Consider the following 24,632-nt stretch of genomic DNA (forward strand, 5'->3'; position numbering starts at 1 on the left):
AATGAATACTCCATTGCCTTTGAAACAGTGTGCTCTAAATTCCAAGGTACTCCAGACACACTTAACCAATCTACTAATGAATTAATTGTCTAGACTCTTCAGTTGTTGAGCAGGCTGTGTCAGGTGGCCCCACTGGGATTGCCAAGCCTGCTCACCCGTCCTGCACAGAGAAATCCTCAGGCGCGGTGTGCAATCACAGCTAAATGCCAGTGGTGTCTCTGTGAATGAGGCTTTTTTCGGGATCACTGCCTATTCTGCTGCTTTCCCTTCACAGAATATGCGCTGCTCTGAGAAGCCGCGGCTCTGTTTCCTGGACCACTGCCACCAGAATCTGTTGGGTGGAGAAGTTACACATCTTCTGTGTCCGCTCGAAATCTAGAGGCAACATTAGCCAGATGTAATAGATCTGAAGGGAGGGTCCATCCCTTCCCGTCTCATTTGGGGTCAGGGAGACCTGTCTGACTCATGTTCAAGTGAACTTGAGCTTTATAGGATTTCAGGAACAAACCATGGTGAATTAGAGCACTGCATTTACTCCATGTCCGCTGCACTATAATGGCTTCCGTCCAATGTTTATACATTGAAACAAGAAAATGTATCTTGGAGACCCACAGGCTTTGGTGGCAGAAACAAAGATGTTCTATTATTTCTGTGTTATGCTTCGAGCTCTGTTGAAAATATCCTATATGTTATGAGATTCTATATGTGTCACTGTAGCTTTTAGACCAGCACTAACAGCTGGAATAGGCACTTTTGGGAGTTTCTTTCCATTGCAGAGTTATGCATCCCAAGCGGTAGGCCAGGTCATATAGAACGGCCAACCTCTCAGTCGATAATGACTATTCCATACCATCAGCAAAGTTCTTAGTGGCTGCATACAAGAGCTGCCAAGCCATGAAAATAAATCAATCCTCACTTTCTGGCTCTCTGGGAATGACTGTGTCAGACACTCTATGTAAAGCTTTCTGGAATCAGGAAAACAATAGCTAAAGCTGAAGAAATATAAGCTGGAGATACACCCTTCACCATGTCTGCAATAACACAGGAAAGGAGCTCAGATTATAGATGACATGTTGCCATGTTCTATATTCATCTTTCTAAATTCAGGAATAATATGGGCTTTCACAGCTTGTTCCAACCCACATGTCCATGGCTTCAGGTTGTCTGATATAACTTCAGCCTTCCACTTTTTCTAGCCAGGTCTTATTGGTTCACTTACATGGTGCCTTTTCTGGGCCCTTTGGAGCAATAAACTCATATGGACCAAGAAAAGAAATGAAACACGTTACAGTGGCAAAATGGATGTTTCCACCCATAAATACATTGCTATGGGTGCTTCTTATGTTATATTACACTGCGTGATGTTATGTTTCAATACTTTTTGAAATATAATATTAAGATAACGAGATTTGTATCACATTGTATGGCTTTAAGTGTTGCCTCACAGCACTGTCAGGTTCAGGTACCTTCGCAACATCTTTTCAAGGATTCCGTTATAGTTTGGAATCTGTTTCTTATAGAGTATGATCATTAATAGCAAGGGTTTGGTTATTTTTTTTATGACTGTGCTTTACTGTATGTAGTGTATGCTTGACTGTATGGATATAGTGTAGCCAAAGATCTAAACAAACTCGGGGGCGTGCCATCTGAAGGATCCGTAAATGCCTTATCCACCACGAGGTATATGCATGAGATAACAGACTGTAATGTATTGTTAGAACCCACAGAGCCCCTTTAAATTAGCCCAGTTGTCTGTACCTGTAGAGCTTACATTGCTTCTTATGGAAAGGCGTCTGTATCTTTTCATGAAAGTAGTAATTGTGTATGATGTGTTCCATTGAGATGATTGTATTTCCCATTTGCACATTATGAGGAAAACTTTCTGTGAAATGGTCAATTATTATATGGCATGCTGGTTAGGTACCTTCTCCCTATACAATGACTTAAACAGGTAGAGGCCCATGTTTGTGAAGCCTTTGCACTGTCCTGGCAAAGGCGAAGCAAGGACAATGGAAAGGCTTCAGTAATATGTACAAGGCCTGATTTGCGTGGTCTTGCTTGGCTTTAGAAAGAAATGTAACGCAAGCCAGCTGCTTGTGCTGCCTTACAATATGTTTCAAATTTGGAGGCGTTCCATGGGTGGAGCATGGGCGTTTCCATGTATCCACCCATGGATTTTGGCACATTCCCAGATTTACAAAGACTTGTAAACCTGAGAATGCGTCAAAATGCTATGCCTTCCCAAATGGGACGTAACAAGGTGATATATCTGTATTTCTCCTTGTTATTTCCTCTTCCCCGGTGTCCTGCATTCAGTAGCACACGTCAAAAGAGGAAAATGCTTCTAAGGGTTGTTTTTGTTCACAAAAGTTTCCCTTCCTGCACAAGAACAAACCTGCATGTAAGGCGCTATGGCGCAAGGGTGCTTGTGTTGGCGCTAGGCCGCACACAGTGCACCTGCACAAGGAAAGAGCAGGAATTCTCCAAATCTTTGTAATCACAGAACAACTCTGCTCTCTCTCTTTCATGCAACCCAGCACAGTAACTTTGCTTGCTACCCTGCGTTGCCTGAAAGTTTAGTAAATGTGCCTTACAGTGTACACAGGGCCACTACCTGTGAGATTCCGCAACACAGCATGTCCCCTCAGGGGAATTCAGAATGACGAAAAATAAAAGAAAGAATTAGGACTCGTGCCGAGGGTCCTCCTAGAAGAGAATAACTCAGATTCTACTTGTGTGTTAACAGAAAGTGCAAACAGCAGTTACCTGGTTTTCAAATACAATAGTTTATTCATACCTTTGCGAATTGTGTCCTTGATTTTGGTCCCTGTGATCTAGCAAAACTACCAGAAAGGCACAGAAGATATAACAGCTCAAAATGTATTGCAACAGCAGGGGGGTATGACCTCAAATAACCACTTGTGATGGAATTGATGGTTTCGGCCGTCACGAGCGCATCGGATGCAGCTGAAGCAAAGGTTTCACAAATGTGTCAGGGGCCTATTAATGTGTAGGGCAAATACCCCAAGTAGCAAGTTCATGGTCACGTCTAGCTTATGCACCGCTTGGAGAGTCTGCTTTGAAACAAAATACTGGCTCTTCGTTCCTTATTTGCTTTGCATTTGCTCAGGCCTCCTAGAAAACTAAGAATTCATGTTTTATAATAAAAAAATATGTCCTCGCATACAATCCATAAGCACTTTCTTTCTCAGCATATCTCCCTACATTAAAACTCCGATACCACGCGAGGTATATGAGGAGGGCGGATGAAAGTTAACTATTTTTGGTATGAAAAACTCACAAACCCATGCTTTTACAGATAACCACTGGTTACAAACATGCACTTTCAGCAGCCATGTTCCATTCCTGAGCAGTCTGAAAGGAGTACTGTGCTAAGAGGAGACCTGGACATTCTATAACATTCTGCATTACCGGCTCATACAAAAGCCTCTTTATGTCACATATGTTTGCGTTGGCATTCGGAAAGTGCTTCGAGACCTACCTGCACATAATCCACACTTCTCCCCAGCGCTTTGAAGGCCGTGTACATTACTTCTCTTTTTCCACCCCACTTCTGCATGATGCACACAGATTTGTTGGAAAGGACCATCTGTGTCACGTGCTGCATGGACTCCCTATGTGACTCCTCTGTCTCGCTCTGGCCTGTCGCGTGAAAGTTGCTCGCCCACCTGTAGGTAGCAGATTTGTCCCTGCCCATGATCTCACTGAAAATGTCCATCATGTAAACATCATCTTCTGAGTTCCCGTCAATCACCATGATCACTTTAATGCCAGGGTATGTCAGCCGTTTGACCGACAGCAAACATTTCCGCAGGTAGTCGGGGTCTTCCTGGTAGGCAGCGATGCACAGGGCAACACTCTTGTTGAGCTTGATCGGCGTCTCCAGGGACCTTTTCATCTTTTTGTGTTCTAAAAAGGCAAACAGGCTTTGGATGATCAGATGAAGCGTGAGAATTGCACCATAGAGCCCGAAAGAGAAATAATAGTTGTCTGTCTGGATGAACTGGTACCCAACAATGTAAGCCGTTGTGATGCCGAGAAGAAGAGAGACGCCGAACATAGTTGTTCCAAGTATTCTTAGGATGTTGATGAACCTTTCACAATGCATCTGTAAGCAAAGGACATGACATGATGAACTCACTGATTCACACGTAACTCAACAATTTACCACATGCCTAGTTGGAATCAAGCTGAGATTGGTCAATTCTGCTTGAAGTGAATTAATGAGACTGTGTATGCATCAGGCTTACATGGAAATTACTACAACAAGATTTCCCCAATGTAGATCTACAAGGGCAAACGCTATCCCACATTTTCATGTATGTAGGTTCACCTCTTCTCGTATCTGTATCTTACAAACATGGCATGGCTCTTGCTCGATGCAACCAACTTTACAATTAGGAGTTGCCTATGCAAAGCAGGGAATTACAACCGTAGCCTTTTTTTCTACTGTCTCCTGGGTAGACAGGGTAAAGGCAGGTCTTGTCTTAAGCATGTCCCATAGTTCACGAGTCCAGAGCAGTGCAATGCACACATAGGCATGCTGCATGGACTGCAGAAGACAATGTCTAGTCTGCCCTTTGAGAGACGCCGGGATTATCTCCACAAGAACTGGTGCAGTCAGGGACTGCAGAGACCTTTGTGGTTACTCTCAGGCCCTTGCTACCAAAGTACGTGGGGGTTCAGCATTCACGTGTTGAAAGTATTGGACAACACTACACCTCTGTTAAGATGCTCAGAGCACTCATGCAACAGAATTGGCACAACATGGTGCACTTCTGAGAAAGATGCAGAAACAAAAGAATTCAAGCTGCATTTATCACTCTTTACCTTGCCAGGCAATGTTGTGCACCCTATATCGGATCAAAATTAAAATGGCTTTGCTTTAAACACTCCTAATGCACTGTCCCTGACTAAACCGGAATAGCCTGGTGCAGGCTTGCTAATAGATTGGTTGACAAAGACTACTCCAAAGTAGAACCATTAATGAGATTAGCACAACGGAGAGGCTTTCTTTTGCATGTCACCGCCATAGCTATTTAGCAAATCCAGTATAACATTACATTCTGTAAAGGCCTAAATCTATTTTTATTTCATCAAATATCATTTTGCCTCCTGTTCTGTTATTGGTCAACTTGACTCATGAGGTGAGTGAAGACTTGATTGGTTAGTGGCATATAACTCCATACATTAGGAAGCAATAGCATGATCTTAATCAAAGAACATACGCCTTCCTCTAGATAGCAATCTCTAGTGTCAACCCACTTTTCCCCACATACTGCACACAATGCACAAACAAGTCATCACAAGTACTTCCTTGGACTGATGCAAAGATAGAGAACACCATATCCCATCCGCACACTGGACAACTGTCCATCCAAATGCAGAAAACATGACTCTTTTGGTACACTAAAACACTACAAACATCTGTCAAGCTTCAACTCAATGCACCTTGACACAAACCACGTAGACACTAAACATTGAACATACTCCCTACAAAACTCCCACAATCAAAGACTAACAAACATTAGACACAATCCCATTTCTGTATGAAAGAGTATCCAATTCTGGAATGTGCTACGATATAATTGAATAAGTCATTAGCACTATACAAATGCAAGCAACATAACATATCTGTGTGTGTGACCAACACTCACATCCTCTCTACTCCACTCCACACTTGAATGCATTTACAAGTTTTATGCAGAGAACTCTCACTCGTTTAGTCATCACACATGATTACACTTTTCACATTAACCATACTAAAATCCTGCACTCTTTCAGCAAGTACAACCAGCACAGTAGTGTCGTACCAGTCCAGTGAAAGGCACTTGGGGCCTTGTCAGGAGTATAAAAACATACAACTGCAATACAATATAAACACAGTCCGATGAACTCCTGGTGTGATGAATCTATAAGGGGACATTACAAGTGAATGGAAGGGAGAATTACATTATTGCACAAATTCACACAAAAATTGCCCCATTGTGAATGGATGAAAAAATGCTAAATTGAAATAATTAACAAAGCGTAATCATGGGGTGAGATGGGGATCGACCCCATGTAACTAGAAACGCCCGCTACACATGGCTGGTTCGTGTCCAAGCACACTGAGTGGTCTGATACACTGGTGAAAGGGGAACATTGCATGAGGTAGGTCACTCAGTTCAAATCCAGACTCTACCGCTGGGAGCAGCACATATGGAGGTGCTGACCTCCCGCCTCCAAGCACAGCCCGGTGACCTTCAAATGTAACTTCTCTTTCAAACACTCCCAAAAGCCACGTCTTTGAGGAATAATAAACTGCAGTATATTCTGTAATGTTATCTGCCGTTACAAGAACCGTTTAAGGCTATTCTAGAATGTTTGAAGTAAAAACGACACTTTATTTTCTACAAAAAGTTGCTGTACAAAAGTTTGATATGTCAATTAGCAAGGAGCACAATGAAAGTATTGGAAAGAATAACAGATTGAGATGAAGGGATATGCTTTCTCGCAAAAAAAGCGATCTCCAGAAGGCTTTGTGAATTCTGGCAAATTTCCTGAAACAATAAAACTTTTCAGGCCTTAAGAACGATCAAACACTTTATATCGCAAATAAAATGGCCACAGCATGTTCCTTGTCCTATTGATTGCTTTCAGTATTCCCATTTCCTTGCTTTTATCAGTTGTGTATAGAAGAGATATTGGTCATCAAAACATCTGCTCGCAGCAGCTGGATTTGGAGCACCACCCTCTTACATCATGTGTCTGCAGACTTTCCCAGGTCAGTACTCTGGAAAAAGGATGTGGAAAGAAAATTATATTTCAACCCGCAGTCCTTTGGTGAAAAAAGATTCATACCTTTTTTTAAGTTGAACTCAGAAGGTTTTTCCCACGAACAGAACTGGAGGGAAATCTTGCAGACCTGCTATTCTGTTATAAAACACTTCTTGAAGACATGTCTACTTACTGGCAGAGAATGAAAGCTTCTATTTAAGTCAAACGCCCTTTTTTCTACTCTGTCCTTTGCTGATCCCTGTCAGAAGGTAACGCCTCAACCTGAGGTCGTCCCCTTTTCCTTTCATGTTTCACTGTACTATAAGAATCCATTTGCCATAACAGCATTAGCCTGATTCTGTAAAAGAACATGCAAACAATCCCTAGCAGCTCCTCTTTGATTCCATTTATTTTATAGGAATTCGTGCCAAGCGAGAAGAGTGCTAAACAGAGAAGGCCCCAGTTCTGGAGAGAAATAGAAACATGCAAATAGGTCACTTTTTCCTAGAATAGAGTACTACAAATGACTTTTTGTTAATGCAACAATTGTTTATCTTGAGGAATATATTATAGGTGGGGACTTTAGTTGATAGGTTATCCTTAAAAGGGAGATACTGAAGAGCCTGAATACCAGGCACATTTTGTTGTTTTATTATGTTAGGGGCATTTAGTATAGCACAGTGATTCACTACTGACGAGTATCTCGGAGCTCAGCAGTCAGGACAGAACAGCAAGTCAAAACAGCCAGGTTTTCAGATGTTTTATAAAAGTTTTGAATTCGCAACAGTATCGAATATGAAGGGTAAGTTTAATGCCATAGGGGCCAGATGTACGTAGCTTTGGGTGTGTGATTTCCTAAGAGTGAATTTTGGCAATTTGCTATAAGGAAATCGCAAACAGCTGTGTACAACACTGTGTTTAACACTGCTTTCGATTCCCAAATGGGGTGCAACAGACCTGCCTCATTAATATTCATGAGGTAGGTCACAATTTATAACCCATTTGGGAATGGACACTATCACAGGGATGTTGGCCTGTGGGGGTCAGCAGGCCACCATGTCTGTCACTGCTTTTTAAATAAAGCAATATATATTTTTTGTAATTTATCCTGTTTTCCTCAAAGGAAAACGGGGTGCATTACAAAAGGAAACTGAAAAGTTTTCTGTTTATTTTTTAAGAGCAGGCAGTGGTCCCTGTGATCACTGCCTGCTCTTAAAACATTTTTCACCCACATTCACAAAGGGGTCCCTTGCTGCACCCTTTCCCGTTTGCGTATATGATTCCACCTCCTCTATAGAGTCGGTAAAATATCAATGTTTTGTGACCGTATTCCGGTCGCAAAACATTCATACATACCAGTGCAACTTGCTTTTAGGAAGGGACGTCCTTTACACGCCCCTTCTTAATACTGACGCTCAAAATAGGGTTGGTGTATACCAAAATGCATTTTACCAGTCGCAAATATTCAGATGGGCTGTTTGTGACCACTAAAATGCTTCATAAATCTGGCCCTTAGTTCTTAATCATTTTAGAAATGTACAACTTTAGTGAGGCTAGTGCCTGGGGAGGTTGTGTAAGGAAATATGAGAGAATCAGTATAGAACTGATTGGTTTGAACTTTTGCAACAGGAAGTGAGGTTAGTGCAGATAGTACGGTAAAATGTCATTTTAAAGAGGTAGCCTGGGCTGGAATGGTGCTGATAATGGAGGTAGACCTTCCACTAATGCTGTGGCAGAAGTGGCATTGTGTTATGGCTCGGATGAGGAAAATAAATGTGCCAAGGCTCATACTAATCCTGCTATTACCCAGGCAGCTATAGTGTCCCTGCTGCATGACAAACGTATCTTCCCCAGACAGAGGTACTCACCGGATGTCACCCTACCTTTGGAAGATATGATTCTGCAGCACATGCACTTACTGCGGTATTGTCCTTTAGTGTGTGTATTTAATTGTCAGATCCTTTCACATAGCCCCAGGGGATCAGTCTCACACTCTTCTATATGAGATGGTGGATCCACCTTCATGTGGGGGAGCAGTGGGCACTGCATCGCCGGATGCAGTCCCTGACTGCTTATGTCCTCACAGTGGACCTCCAGCCCCCCTCAAGGGCAGGGAGAGGATGCTGTCACACAGATAGGCCAGGCTGTTTGGATCGTGCTTATCCTCCCATTTTGCAGTGATCCGATTCTCCAGTACTACCTGACTTTTTCGGGGCAGAAAGCGAGAATCAAGGGCTAAACCACCTTGGTCCCTTGCACAATGTGTTCGTTCGGGATTGCAAAATGTAGATCTCCCAGGGTGTGTATAATTTAAAGTAAAGCTCTGTCTGGAACAGGAGAAGATTTAAAACTGCCTGCGTTATGCTTTAAAATACCAATCTGCCAGGTGAAGGACTGAGGAGGATAGTCTCCTGCTTTGCCTTACATTCTTGGAACTGGGGGTTTCTCTGGGGGATACGTGAAGTAGCCTCTTTCTACCCCACAAGGTTCTGCTTTTTGACCAGAAGAAGTGTGTCTGTTGCTTGGACCTTCTTTCACTGAGGCTGAGGAAGAGTAGAAGATGCTAATAGAAGCAGAAAAAACAGCCAAACCGGTGGCTTCTTGAATGTTGACTGTGGTGCTGAGCATAAGCGGGGAAGACATTACAGTCTGGCAATCTCCACACTTAGCCTTTGCTTTCTTTAAAACAAGGACATTTGCTGCTGCAAGTGAGAGAAACATTTTCTTTAAAAGACAGCACATCCTCAGTACTGGCATCTTTTAAAAACATCCCTTGAGGTTTATTTCTTGGCTGCAGTGGCTCTAACGGTTATTTTTCGAGACTCACGTGCAAAGGATCAGGGAGTTTAAAGTTTTATTTTCCCAGAGACTGGCTAATAATATTTTGTTCATATCTCTCAGCCCTTACATGAGATTAATATAATATTTCTGTCATTTTAATCAGTAAATCGGTTTACTTTTAAATAGCTTAGTTTCTGAATAGCATCCTATTTTATTCGTAATTGAAGTTTTGCTGTACTGCATTAAAAATATCTGAGAGGAAGAATATAGCTGCTTGTACAGAGCTACTAACAACAAGTCATGGATTCCTCGCGACAATCTGCATTCCCATTTTTGGGGTACATTGCTTTGTCGTCAGTAGAGGCTCAACCGCAGCTCACCTCTCTGGGGTCACATCGTAAGCCCGAGGCAGACTCCACGCTGATGCTAGGCTGAAGGGATGCAGCAGCAGCGGGTCTCTGGGCCTAGGCTCCGAGCGCTGGGAGTGACAGCTGGTCCAGAAAGCTCCGGAAACAGAGGAAAGATGGCACGCAGTAGGAGAACGGGAAGTGAGGAAAGAAACAAGGGTATGTAAACGAAGGCAAAGGAGGAGTCGAGGATAACGTAAAATAGCAAATGAGGACAGACAGCAGACCTTCTAACAAGAGCTCAAACTATCTGTGATGCACCCCCCGGGCCCCTGTTATTGGCACATCACCATCAGAGAGGCGGAGCTCATAATCATAACGTGAAGGGAGTGGCTGAGCAAACTATGCAGACTTCATAACTTTCCTTTCAAGGGCTATAACTTGAATTAACAGGAATCGTGTCATTTGTCCTGTGCCCATAATACTTCAGATGACATATGTCCAAAGGCACCCGTTGCACAGCAGGAAGTGGAAATGACAGACAGATGCATCCACCAAACCTTCCAAGAAAGCACAGGGTTAGGTTGAGAACCACAGCAGAAAGTGTCACGGAACAGTGTGGAATGCTTCATGGGGAGAGATGAGATGAGGAGGGCGTGCAGGGGGAAAAGCAAGGTGATAGGTGCGCAAAAGGTGTGGATTGTCTTAGTGGCTAAGAAAAAGCCACTTACACAACGTGATGCCAATTACAATTTCCACTTGTGAGACATGACAGAAGAACAACCAAAGGAACAAGGATCTATGTCTGTTGACTAGCGTATAATAAATGTTAATAGATGAGATGGGAGCATGTCCCGAATAGTGTAGGAATAAGGTTTTCCTCTTCTCACATCACATGGAATGGTTTGCCTCGAGTCCAGCTTGTGGATTAGTGAACCACTGTGACACCTTCACGTCTGTCCTTTGCCTCAGACAGTGATCGCATTCTTTAACAAGGCGACAACCTAGTGCCCTAGCAAGCAAAGACTTTGCATCAGCAAACACATGTACACATGCAAAGGTTGAAAGAGTACACACACAGGGCGATTTAGAAGTTTTAAAATTAGAAATATGTACTAGATGGCTGACTACATCCCAAATCACACAGGCCCTGATTACGAGTGGGGAAATTTGACACAAAGAGATAACTCAGGTGGAATTCCACCACCCACCATTGCAAGTGTCTCCAGTCCCGGAATTACCAGGCCTGGGACACCAGATTTCACCTTACGGCTGCAGGGGGACCAAAGCAGTGCAGACCCTGCCTGGCCTCCACAGCCCTCCCACTGAGGCAATGAACCTGCTCAGAGCAAGCAGAAGATGTCAGTGGCTTTCTTCCTGCACGGTAAAGAACCTTGCCCCAGATTTACATCATTCTGCAGCACACATACAAGGATGAAATATCCTTTTTGTGCAGTAAAGGGCCTATTCCTGCACAAAAGTATGCACCCCAGAACGCAGACAACCTTGCACTTGGGGGGAAGGGTGCCTATATTGGCGCTCGACTCCACAACACTCACCAGCGCAGGGAGAGATCTGGACTGTCCCATTTCTTTGTGGGTATGGCACAGTTCTGTTCTCTTCAGTTCATGCTACACAGCACAGCAACTTGCTTGATTGCCTGCGTTGCATGAAGGTTTAGTAAATCTGGGTCCAGGTATTTCGTGGTCAGTGTTCTTATTCACCATTCTCAGAAGAAAACTCATAAAAGCCGGAATATGTATTGGGAGTCCGACTGGAATAAGAGATGCTGGTCCCCTGATAGCCCCTCTCCAAATTCTGGCCAACTTGTAATCAGGGCCTTAATGATCACTTATTGCTAATTAATAGCAATCCCAGGGTCATAAATGTCCGTGAACACATGTGAACAGTTATGTGTGTGTTATGTGTGTTTCTATTTGTCCTAATACACATTAAATGTTCCTCTGTATGTGCATTCACATACTTATCCAACAGGTTCATACTAACAGGTGATAAAGATTGTGGGGCATCATCTTTTTAATTATAAGAACATAGACTGGATAAATCTGTCCAGTATTTAATGGCTATTTACAATATGGCTTTGATCCTTTTTCTAGCTGAGAGGGAAGTAGCAAGTGCTGAAAACACATTGTACCGCTCTTCCACACATGCAGCCACACATGCACACAAACAGACAGACCTTGGATAAACATCAAATCAACTAACAAGTTGAAAGTGAAATTCCTCCTTTCACTCCTAACTATGCACATTGACTAGGGTCATTTTGAACCTCAGCAGCCCGGGATCCAGCGGCATCCAGGCCTTGGAGGTCATTCACAAATGCTGGAGGAGACATCTACGTAAGACACAGTGCCCCAGACCTTACACCCCCAAACTTCCTCTGAGTTGCTTATTGATGCTCCCACAGTAATTGGGGTGCGATCAGGGGATGGGAAAGAGCAGGAGCTTCAACTTTGGGCACACTATATGAGGCTGAACATCTGTAACCTTTTTACAGACTTTTGAGACAGATACCAGATATCAACGGGTAATTTCTTGCTACATAGAGCAATCACAAACATGCTGAGAAGAGGATACAGACCCGCCCACCTCGGAGGTCGCGCAGTACCTCGTGAGCGCTATGGAGACACATAGAGCAGTGGCCACTCTCTACAGCAAAATCCGAGCTACTACAACCCGCCCCTTGATGGATCTTAAACTAAAATGGGAGGCAGACCTGGGGGTAACAATAGAAGAAAAAGCGTGGGAGGAAACACTCTCCCGGACTACGAGAGTGCCTAGAAACGGCCGATTTAAGTTAATTAATATATACGTCCTGCATAGGGCATATCTAGCACCAGGCAGAATCAAGACGCATATTGGGGCCTCGGGTTAGCTGCTTTAGATGCTGGGTGGAGGGAACTGAATTTCTACACATGTTCTGGGACTGCCCAGCACTACGAGAGTACTGGCACAGCATAATACAACTTCTTTCTGGTGACACCGGGCACACGTTATTAGAAAATCCCAGGCATTGCCTATTGGGAGACTATCGGCATCAGCCCAAACACACATACACTAATCAATTCCAGGATCTGGCTCTGGTCTTGGCCAAAAGAGAGATAGCAATGACTTGGAAAGCGGAGACAGGTCCAAAATTACAGGCATGGGCAAGGGAAGTCCTCAAATGGGCTGAAGCCGAAGAGACGATCAGCCATAAAGAAGCATGGAGAGGTCAGGGTCCCATAGAGAGAGCTAAAGCCTGGAGCACACTGACAGATGAATGGGAAAAGAGACTTGAAGAAACACAACAACCCGACATCCGTAAGACTAATTAGATGGATTGGCCTAGCCCCCAGTAGGTTACCATAATACACGCATCTTACTACAGCACCCCTTCAGGAATGTATCACTCCCACCGATGATTGAAGCATACTCCAGACCATTCCATTGGAGATCAAGCTCTTACAGATACTAGCTACCGCACAGGACTTACCGGGCACTTGAACAGCAGTTGGGTAGGGTGGGAGGGGGGAGGTTCGACCCTCTCAAGGAGAAACTCATAAGCCGATACCAGCTTGTAGGCCGTGATATTACCCAACGGAAATTTTTCACTCCTTACCATATTAACAGACATAAGGGAAGTAGCACATGAAAATGTCAATTCACGAGTTCACAGATGAAGAAACCCCGAGCAAAAAGATATAATGCCTACAAGAAATGCTATAATTAACCAATACCACATCTTGTCATTCTACTTGAGAGGGATGTCCGACTTGTTGTAATGTTTGTCTTTTAACATGTACCAAAACCCAATAATATGTTTAAAAAAAAAAAAAAAAAAAACTAACAAGTCGCAACCAGCTGCCACCACAACCCTACACATGCCCAAACTCTCCATAAGGAGTCCAAATCTTTAAGTGTATGTGCAGCGACTTATTCCAAGATTCTGTAAGTGATGGTTATTGATGCAAAGTGTGTGGCAAAGGAATGCAAAGTGTTTACTCTTCGAAGAAGCATTACTGCTGGTCAATTGAGCCGGTGCATTGCTCAGTAATGTTCATCCTAAAGAATGCGTGCTGGAGAAAAGACAGGATACATTACCATCAAACCACCCAGGCAATCGCATCAGGAACTGAAAGAGCCTTCTGTACTTTCCTCTACTTTTACCTACTTGGAGAATGCACTCAGAACGTGGTGGAACTGTTTTGTTAAAAACTGGAAACATTTAACATACCAACTTGAAACACTTGAGAAGCACTGTGCTGCATAAAGTTTCACTCTTAGAGAAGCGTGTGTACAGTTGTTGTAATTTCTGGCTGCATTCCTCGGTGCGTTGAATGTGCCAGTCACTGTTCCTTTTTTTCTCCACTAAAACCACAATCATAAGAAGTAGGCAAGACCTTTAGGAAAAATGTATTTTTGAACATTAGCCAAAGGAAACAGGGAAATGTCTTTTTCATGGCTGAATAGGTTGTCATATCCGCCTTATATCTGAAATGTCTGCAAAGCTGGACTCTAATTAGAAACTGCTGTATGTAAAAGTTTGTAAGAAGGCTTCCAACATCATTGCACAATAGTATTATGATCGTACATCTAAGCATAGTTTTATACAGCAGTGGTGCTGGATCATTTCTCATGTGTGCTTCTAATGCTTAGATAAATTGATCACAACATACAGCATAAACATGCTTTCAATCGCCCATGGATGGATTGTTCACTTGCACTCTCTGCTATTCATGTGGAACCTCATTACTGAAAAATGATTGGCAACTAGATGTAATTTTCCTGATAGTTAAATGAATTAAAGAGAGCTATACTTTGCTGTCTGGCTGACTTTTATGTTTCCTCTCAGTGGGTGGGTGGGCGATAGACCTCCCACTCTAAGGCTGAACTCAGTGAGCTTGCTGGTGTCCTTCCAAATACAAAGTCCAGAAAAAGACCAGTTAATGATTACGATATATTGTTCTGTGTCTGAGCTTCTGAAAGCACCGTAGGAGACTGCTGGTACTGCCATGCTGGAGGCATGTGGCTCATCTCCACCCCCGCCCATGATGGCAATGTTGGAATGGATGGTTGGTAAAGTGGAGCTCAACCCTGGATTTCCACGAAGCACTGTTTAGTACAGCAGTGATACCTTTCAAGCCCTCTGACTCACCATCTTGCCTCCAGACTTGCCACTCCCCATCCTGCACACCGATTACTCCCTCCTGCTCCAACAAGCAGACCCTTAGCACGGTCCTAACAAATGCTCATTATCTAAACATCGGGTGCTGATGCATCATTTTATTGTGGATCTTCAGTTTGCCACCCTGGCACTTTTTGTGAAACCTAATGGAATCTTTTTCTCCTAATATTGGCTCTTATGTTGCCCTGACTTCAAAATGTATGAGCAGGATCGGAGCACAGTGGTCAGGTTGCAGAGTAGCAATTTATTGCACATGATTCTATTGACATTTTCTGACCACTGACATTTTCCATGACTAAGATTTTAGTCAATAATGTCAAACTCACTTCTCTTTGTACTTTGTTTTGGTTCTCCTTATTTATTGCCGACCCTACAAACCTATTCGTTGTGGGTGTGCCTTAGTGAATCCTATTGTGCTGTTGGTGCCTAATGTCTCCAAACTAATTATTATTGCTGATTTCCATATCTGGACTCAGCACCCAAAGCCCTGGAACATCAATCCTTCCTATTTCTGTGGCCACACTCATCCTCCATCAACTGTTTACTGGTCTGACCCGTAACTCATACCACATGCTTGACCTCATTTTCACTTCAACCTCAGATCTTCTGGTAACCTCTTCCTAGAACCAAACATTGCACTCTTCTTTTCACTCTAATGATGCATCTAAATCCATTCTAGCCTCTGTTGGCTAGACACAGATCAGGTGTGTAACTTTGCCTCACCTCTTTTCAGCACATACACCGGCATTATCTAGCAATCTGGACACTTTAATACAATTCTTCAATGATTGGCTTACTCTATCCATTGATGAAGCGCCATCTCTTAAACTATCCCCTTTCAAAAGATCTCGGGCATTGAGAACATGGTTCACCTCAATACTAAGCCTAGAGCTCAACATTTATTACAACCTTACTCCGAAGATAGGGTCTGCAATGCCCAGAATACTACAAAAGAAATCTTCAATATTTATACGCCGCCTAACAATCCTTTTTGTAATGCAATCAAGGTTACTCATGACTCCTTACTTTTGTGACGATATCTCTGCTACTACTGCCTTCTTTTTTCCATAAGAGATGTGCAACCAGGAGGAACGTGTGAATAATGATTCTTCTGCCACTCAGCAATTTCCAGCTTTCGCTACCTCATTTTGGAAAGATGACTTCCAGTCTGTGCACAGTCCAAACTGGCTCTACCTGGGCCCCCTGTCTTTTCAAGTGACTAACATTGTGACCCAATTCTTTGTCGTACTAGAGATCTCTCCCTGAAATCTGCTACCATTCCACTTAACCTTAAGCATGCTGTTATATTACCTGTGTGCACAAAAATCTGTCAACCAGAGACGTTGATTACCTACCCACCAATAGCCGTAATTTTTTTTGTAACAAGCGGTCAATTATCATTTACTTGCTATTTTAGAAGCCTATTTGTTCTTGGTCCTGCTTGAGCAGGTTCTCAACCAGTTCACAGCACCAAACATTGCTGTTTGCCACTTTGGAAACCATTAGGATAGCCGCAGACAATTTTGGTGTTGGGCAGCCTTTCCGATCTGATAGCCTCTTTGATACCTAAATTCACTCCAGGCTAATCCTTAGGCTCAAGGGAATGCTCTAAGACCATGGGTCCTTGCCATTGATCTCTCTTTTGTAGCCAATTAAACACACGCTCTTATAATGCACCATTACCAATTACTATCTTTGTTCAGGTACTCAACTGGCCAGTCTTTATGTGAGCAAATTGGAAGTGCATAACTTTGCAGACTTCAGAGTTTGTTGGACTCTTATTGTCCAAGATCTATGACTGCAAGTTGTAGATCAACCCATTAGTTGTCTATGATGTGCACTCCTCCAGTGTGGAGATACTTCTGTGGTGCATTTAACTTCACTGGAAGCCTTAGTAGATGTTGTAGAAAAAGCACCAAAAGCAAGCGAGTTAATTGTCATTTGTGGGCTCCAGTGTGAGCACCATGGTGCTCTGGCTGAGTTGTACTTTCTGAAAAGGTAAAGTGCCTTCCACATCTCAATCCTATTTTATATACTAATAAGTCACTCTAAAGTGCATCTTGTAAGCCTACAAGGTAGAGTGCCCGATAAATATAAAAATAGCAATTATATATTTAAAAAGTATCCCTTCACAGTGACTGAAGATCTAAAAAAATCTATTTAACTGTGTATGTTTAGTTGTACTTTCTGTAGGATTGACCCAAGTGTGATTAGAATGTTTAATTTCATATCTCTGGCTGGGAAATGGTAGAAAACATGTTTAAAGTTATTTAATACTTAATTTTTTTAATCTGGTTTAATGGTTATATCAGATTTTTGATAATGAACATGGAAATGTAACTTTATTAACATTTAGGTTTTAGGCTGCCAGAGCTGGCATAAAACTACTTCTGCCCCTCCTCAGATCTCCAGAGCTGCAATACAAATTCATGGGTGAGAGAGTTATCAACCCTGGATCAGAAGACAATGGCCTGCCTCTGAGCCCTGGACCGAAAAGAAGAGCAAACTGCTGACCACGTAGGAGGTTATCTGTAAGCCAGCATGAAGAGTTAGCAGAACAAAGAACAGTTTTAGCACTACCTATTTTGACTTGTAAATGTCGGGGAGGGCTTGTCCAATTAATTACTAGGACTCTCCTAGATAGCCAACCTCCCATTGGGGTAGTAAAAGAGACTAGGTGCTCCTAAATGTCGGGAAAGCTCATCCAATAATAGAGATAATAAGGAGCTGAAGATATTCCTGCCTCTTGGGGGGAGTCGGCCATATTGAAACAGGGGCTCCTGGATAATACTGTTGTGTGACAGTGAGAAAGTGCTGCAAATGGAGGTGAGGGGACTGCAAACAATAGTTGGGATTGAGTGGCAGAAATTCTTCAATCACTGACTAGTAGGCATGATAACTCAGATACGCCAACTCCCACCTCATTTGAACATTCCTGGACCTATAAAGTCTCTCGCTTAAGAAGATGGCCTTTCAGGACGGAGACCTAACCCCTTTACTCCTGCTGGAAGAAGAAGAAGAGCACTCAAGGACTCAGGAACTCATGACTCCTGCTAGCATCCAAGGACTGTAACTACTCTCCAAGGATAAATAGGTTTCCCCTGTTTGCATGCCCCTGGGCGACAAAAAGCAGAAGGTATCCTTTTTCCAGGAGACACATCAAACCACAGACAACTAGACCCTGCAGAAAACAAAACTAGAGTAAGACCTGGCTCCTAGAAGCTTGCCCTGAGGAGCTAGAGGATCCAGATCTAAAAAAGTGCAACATAGTCATTTTTTCCACCTCTGGATGACTAGAAATAGGTGCTGAAGCTTGCCAAGGACAGTAGCTGTCAGAACCCCTTTCAGAGGTGCCTCTGAGCAAGCAGAATTTACTGTGCCCAACTGTGGTGGCTGGGCCTTTTACTCCTGACTCCTGGGGCCCAACCTACTATGGTTCCAGAGCAACTAGGCCAAGTACCCCTTCAGAACTTAACTCTCACTAGTAGTGCAGATAAAGCAGACAAAGTCTTCTCCGATGGGAGGGAGGTGCAAGGTGAACACAGACTCAAGGCTAAAAATACAACCAACAACCACAATAAATGAATGTTCAGCCATATACTCTCTTTTGTGACAAAAGTCGTTTTTATAAAGAAAACACAAAGTGAAATTCGACCCACACAAACAAATTAACAGCCTTCCTAATGCCGGGACTCTACCATTGTCCAGGCAGTGTCCTCAGTAATATGTACAGGCAGTAGTTATTGCCTGTTTATAAAAGATAACATTCAGGTTAGGCCCCACTAACGAGTGTGAGTCTCTGAAGTTCCCCAATGTGTTTCTATAAGTCAAAGTGTTACAATGCTGTATGCGCTATAAGGCAGAGCAAGTTCCCACCACAGCTCTGTAGCCTGGTGATAAGTCTAACTCGCTCCCGCTAATGTTGCAATATGGAAAACCATGGGAGCAGTCACAACCTTGTGTCGAGGTAGACTGAAGCAGATGCCGACTATGAGTGGTAGTTTTGTTATTGCAGGCAAGGTTGCTGAACATCTGCTGTGTTCCTCCAATGATGTAGTAAGTTTTGCTGTTCCTACTGGCAGGTTGGGGGCCAAAGCCCCACTTATCAGAGACCTTCACAGAACCAAAGATCCCTTTTGCAGAGCACAGGACAAGTTGGCTCTTTCCCTTCCTCCAGTGTATGTACTATCCAGAATGTAACAATCTACAAATCTATCTGGTTTGGCTCCTACCTGGATTTTCACTATGGAACCCACAGACCTCCATGTATTGTACCAATCACATGCACAAATACATCATAGCATACACACAAACAGATGTGAGCTACACAGTGTATCATGTTAACATGATATAGGCCAAGAGTGAGTTAAGCACACAGCAGCTGAACTTTTCATGAGTCGGCTGGTAGGCCATTTCACTCTACTGATCATAATTACTAAAATACTGTATGTTGCCACCACTGCGCTTGTGCTACTTAACTCTTTGATAAGGGCAGCAACCCTTCACCACGGCAAGGGTAGTACTTTAGGACCTCTCCGTGTCTAACAAGTCCACAATCCGTGAGACAGGCCCATGTCATAGCGCACACACATGATCTGTGCTCACCCATGACTAAAAAATGTACACTAGGGATCCAGATATCTGTGTAGCTGGGGTACTTTAGGGCAGTGGTGCACGTCCATCACGATGCAAGGGACTTTTCAGTGCCAACAGGTACACCATAGGTGTGCAAATAAACAGGTTAATCCCCTCTGAGCTTTTTGTCATGTTGAAAAGAAGTTTAGCGGAACCTTGCTGTAAAGGTACATGGCCTTGTGAAACCCAGCCATTTACAGCTTCCAGCCATTCTTCACTAGAGGATTTTAATTAATATAAAAAAAAAGTGACTGTGCCCAAAGTTAAGACCTGGGACTGGGCTGAAGTTGTAAATCTATCTGACCAGTAAAGCACCCTTGGCAGCTCCGAAATCTAGTTTTGTCCAGCACAAATCTTTTGGTGCCAAAACGAATGACATCAGGGGGAGCTCAGTGATTACATATCTGACTTCAAGGGACCTCAGAGTGTGGATCTTGCACTGCTGGAAAACTCTGACTTGTATTTCATATATTAAATCCAAAGATAAAACCTTGACTGGAATGACCTGCTTGATGTATCAGATCTCCACTCCATCGCGGTCAGCCAGAGATCATGCCTGTCATGGTCAACTATGACCTGTTTTCAATGGTTCTTTACTCTTTCCAGATGATTTTTGCCTTAAAACCTTTATAATTAATATGCGTGGTTCTCCTATCTTGAGGATCTTGGTGTCTTTTGGCTGACTACTATTTTCTCTATTTTTGTAGTTGGTTTAGGAATTATATTGTGGTATATTCTTTACTTTAAAATTGGTAGTACTTCTCTAATTGAACATGTACTTCCGTGGGGATTGCCTATTACTTGTCCATAGCTACCAGGAGTTGAGCAGGTATGCTCTCAGAACTGTGCTTTGATCTTCTACCCAGGTTGGATTTATTAAATTGGCTGCAGACACCCCTTCCAAATTAATAACCCAATTTCCGAAACACACCCACAGTTTTAACCAAAATATCAACATAACGACAGACCTTGTGCTTCTCACTTTAGCTGTTCATACAAAACGTATCATTCTGCTAAAAGGTTGCAACCACATGACTTTGATAGTGCCAAAAAGACATTGTGGGAAGCTACTCCTTTCTTGCTCCCATGTGCAATTCAGAAGCAACGGATTCCACGGACAGCTACTCTCTCGAATTATGTGCCTCCTAAATTCTTATATTTTGTTCTGTTGTGCATTTTCTTACAACCCAAACTTATGAAAATATACTTGTATGCCCTTTAAAGGTGGTATTCTTACCATGTCACTTTTTATGCGCGCTCATCTACGCCCTTATTGTGCATCAGACCCACGTGGTATTTTAATATTCGCTTTCATGTTGATTATTTTAAGCTGTGTATGAATTTTTACAACACTTTTTTGGGGGGGTTTTTGGACGCAGATGGCGCCGTTATGGTATTGACAGACTTCCATCTTGTGATCTTTGAACCTACAGTCATCTTGGGAGCAGGAAGAAACTCCTTTGCCCTACATGGTCAACGAATGATAGTGCTGCCAACCGGGGACATCGTGAGGCAGTGTGGGGAGGGTGTTTTTAAACAGGCATTTTCAGAAAAATAGATTAGGAAGAGAAAGTGCACAGTGCATTTTTATGATGTCCATATAGGATGGTTACCTCAGCATGAACTTGTATCTTTGAAAGGCTAGTGCACTATTTTGAAGATACAATATTGGGGGCACTTTATGCATGGTATATATGCATGTCCAGCGCATTCTCCATCAATCCGATGGGGCCAGATTAGCTTCTGACAGTTCAAATTTAAGAATGTTCACAATAAACAACAGGGAGAAAATGTGATCCCACTTCTAAGGGCATGTCATTGGGCACAAGTAGTACCTTCAGATGTGAGTCATGCCACAAAATGGATACCAAAGGTTCCTATTGCTCCAAGCTCAGTAAAGCAATGCATTTTGGTCTCATACACAGTCTAACACCCAGATCTGCTTATATTGTGCTATAATTAATGCAGGGTAGTCAAATGCACACAGGGAGCTGAATCGCTGCTGGCCAATAAATTTCAAAAAAAGAAATGAAAACATAAGAGGAGTTGCGGTAACATATTCATATATTATCTCACTACACACCTAGCCCATCTGGAACGCTGTCCCCTCACTTATTTTAGTCAGAAAAAAGCTGATGTTCTGCATGCTTGGTTAAGCAGGACTTATACGATCACCATTAAGTTTAAGGAACTTATAAAAGTGCGCAGCTACTAGTCAGCTACTCATCAGCTACTCGTCAGAGCGTCCCAGCACTCAGCTTACTTGGCCGTTTGCCCCGCAGTAGGGGCAACTCTAAAAGGCGACATTAAAAAGCCATGTTTTTAAAAGGCGTTTTAAAGAATCAACCTCCTTTATAGCATGAAGATGAAGAGGAAGTGGATTCCACTCAGCCACGGCCAGTGCCGGGCTCAAGAGAGCCCGGTGGGTAGTCTACATTATGAGTGCTTTTTAGGGTTGAGCCTGTGATAGCATGTGCTGGCGCATGTGTATCGCTTGCGAGACGCTGTAGTAGTTAGAAAAGGGCTCGGAGCCCGCCCATGTCACGTCAGTGTCTTTTATTGGTTCATGGGCTTGCCTCTTAAAATCTGCTTGCTTTCATTAGTGGAAGGCATGCATACGTCATGCCTTTTCTGGTGGTTAGCCCTCCTCGAGCGCAGCGACCAGGTACTGAAAACATACTAGGCTCACTGTTTTCCGTTCGGTTTGTGGACTACTTTTTCTCTTTTTTCACAGCACAATCTTGCTTGGAAGAAGTCTAGCACTTTGCATGACATCGACCCGGAGACCGTTTCTATTTCTATATCCATTGTTTAGCAGCACCGTCGCCCTCGTTTTTTTTTTCAATTTAATGAGGCAAGAAAAGTCCAGTTGGGAGTTTACAACTGCTAATTGCTCTAACTCGGAGAAATGCGAAACCTGTTGCATTGCAAATGCTTGTTGTTGATTCTTGTTATTGTTGGTAATGAAAACCAAGTCACTGACAGATATTGCCTTCATGACAGCCATTTGTGGGTTGCCTTGGTTAATTACTGACCTCTGGGAAGCATCACAACTTTGAAAAAGATAACTAGTATTATTTGCAATAAATCAAAGTTGTCATTTGGGATGTCTCTTGATTGGTGATGCAGATGGGTGGTGCTATGAAGATAACCTCCTTGCTTGATTCCGACTGTACCTGATGGAGGGAGAGAGCTTCTCTGAATGGGTATTTGGACAGCTAGAGAGACCTGTTCAAACTGCCTACTACTGTCTTGACCCCTCTCTGTGACATTTATTGTGCAGAACTAAAAGATCACCAAGAACTGAGCTTTCTCCTATCAAAAGAACTAATCATGCGAGACATCATTGCACAAAGAATTGAAAAACTGCAACCAAAGCAGATATGATAACATCAATAAAAAATTATGACTAGCTTGACTCTGAAGACAATCTGGATTACCAACATGCAAACTAGTTTGAAGAACTGGATAAAGGAGAGGAAAAATATAGGAAAATATATGTATGGACCAAAGAAAAACCAGGCTCAAAATTAATACAGGTAGCATTAAGCTATTCCAAACAAAATCAATGTCGACTCAAAACACCCCCAAAGACATAGTATTTACTATGTAAACACTATGTAGCACCCAACACAATCAGCATAAGAATTGTACTCTGAGCCCTCCACTTCGTCCACTTGCCAAAGATTGCTAAATTATAAAATATCTGTTCCAGCCCAAGCCCTGAGACCACCCACCTGACTGAAGTTCGCAAATTCCAAAGATGCAATAAAAAAATCAGGAAAATACCAAGTCGAAGTTGAAACATCTACTATCAGTAAACATGAGGCATCCAAGATTACAAGGAATTTCAGAAAACTTGAAAGACATATTTGTGCCCACAGCATGCCTAAGAAAACTTTCTTCTTCAAACATGCACCTAAATTCTAAGTAGCACCTGCCCCGGATGCAGAGCAATACAACACCATATCACACGGAAAACATAAGCTATCTTGACTGCTACATCCTCCAACCCATCCAGAAGCATCCTTACTTAGGTTTACCTTGTACAGATGCGTCAAATCCAATCAGTCTCATCCTCTTTTGATGGATGCTGAGATCAGGAGGGCCTGATACAAAATCTCTTGACAACTCTTAAGGTTCTGATGATGCATCCTGAATTGCAATTCAATTGTGCATTTCAATCCTTGCAGCCTAGAATGCACCAAAGCAGCCATTCGGTTTTCATTGGCAACTCCATCCATGATGATTATTGCGCCTCTCGAATCCTTCCTCAAGCTCATCCCTAGCCTCACCAGTTCAATCCTGACGATGTAATGCTTCCATCAACTAAGGACTTGAGACCTTCGTGGGCGGCCTGGTGTCTCATCAGGGAGGCGGAGATCCCTGCCTGTGTGCCTGGCTGAGAGTTCTGGTCTGAGAAGGGAGCTTCTACAGTGACCGCTTCAAAGTAGCGAAGATTGCTGAACCAGCACCTTATTTAAACAGCCTGCTCGGTAAACATTTTCTGTTCAGAGAAAAATAACTCCCAAAGCGGGAGCTTGTTTTTCTGGAAAAAACACAATTGGCCCTGATGTGCATGGAGCTTTTTAACATTTTCCCTGCCATACCTTGCCGGGAAAATGTGTGAACTTGCGGGGAAAATGTGTGACACAGTCAGGTCCAGCTTTAGAGTGGTGCAACCAGTGCCACTGCACGGGCCGTCGAGCTTGGGGACGCTGTCTTTTCAAATATCTTATGGGTTTAAAAGCACCTACAGCAGATTTGCTTCTGTGTCCATCAATTTTCAGGCAACAATAAAAATGTTAGGATGACCAGTGATTAAGGTACCTGCTGGAGGGAGATCAGAGTTTTGTCTAGTGGCAGTTTTGACTCATCATGGAGTAGCGCAGAGGGTTAAC

General features: G+C 43.0%; 1 protein-coding gene across 1 annotated transcript in view; it reads right to left on the reverse strand.

Moving 5' to 3' along the window:
* HAS2 (hyaluronan synthase 2) overlaps window positions 1–24,632 on the reverse strand; it is a 60,652-nt gene that overhangs the window by 26,737 nt on the left and 9,283 nt on the right. The window contains exon 2 of the mRNA XM_069220685.1: window positions 3,503–4,129. Coding sequence (XP_069076786.1) covers window positions 3,503–4,129 — 627 coding nt within the window. The remainder of the gene's footprint in view (window positions 1–3,502; window positions 4,130–24,632) is intronic.

Source organism: Pleurodeles waltl, chromosome 2_2 (genome assembly GCF_031143425.1).
Source record: "Pleurodeles waltl isolate 20211129_DDA chromosome 2_2, aPleWal1.hap1.20221129, whole genome shotgun sequence".
Classification (NCBI taxonomy): domain Eukaryota; kingdom Metazoa; phylum Chordata; class Amphibia; order Caudata; family Salamandridae; genus Pleurodeles; species Pleurodeles waltl.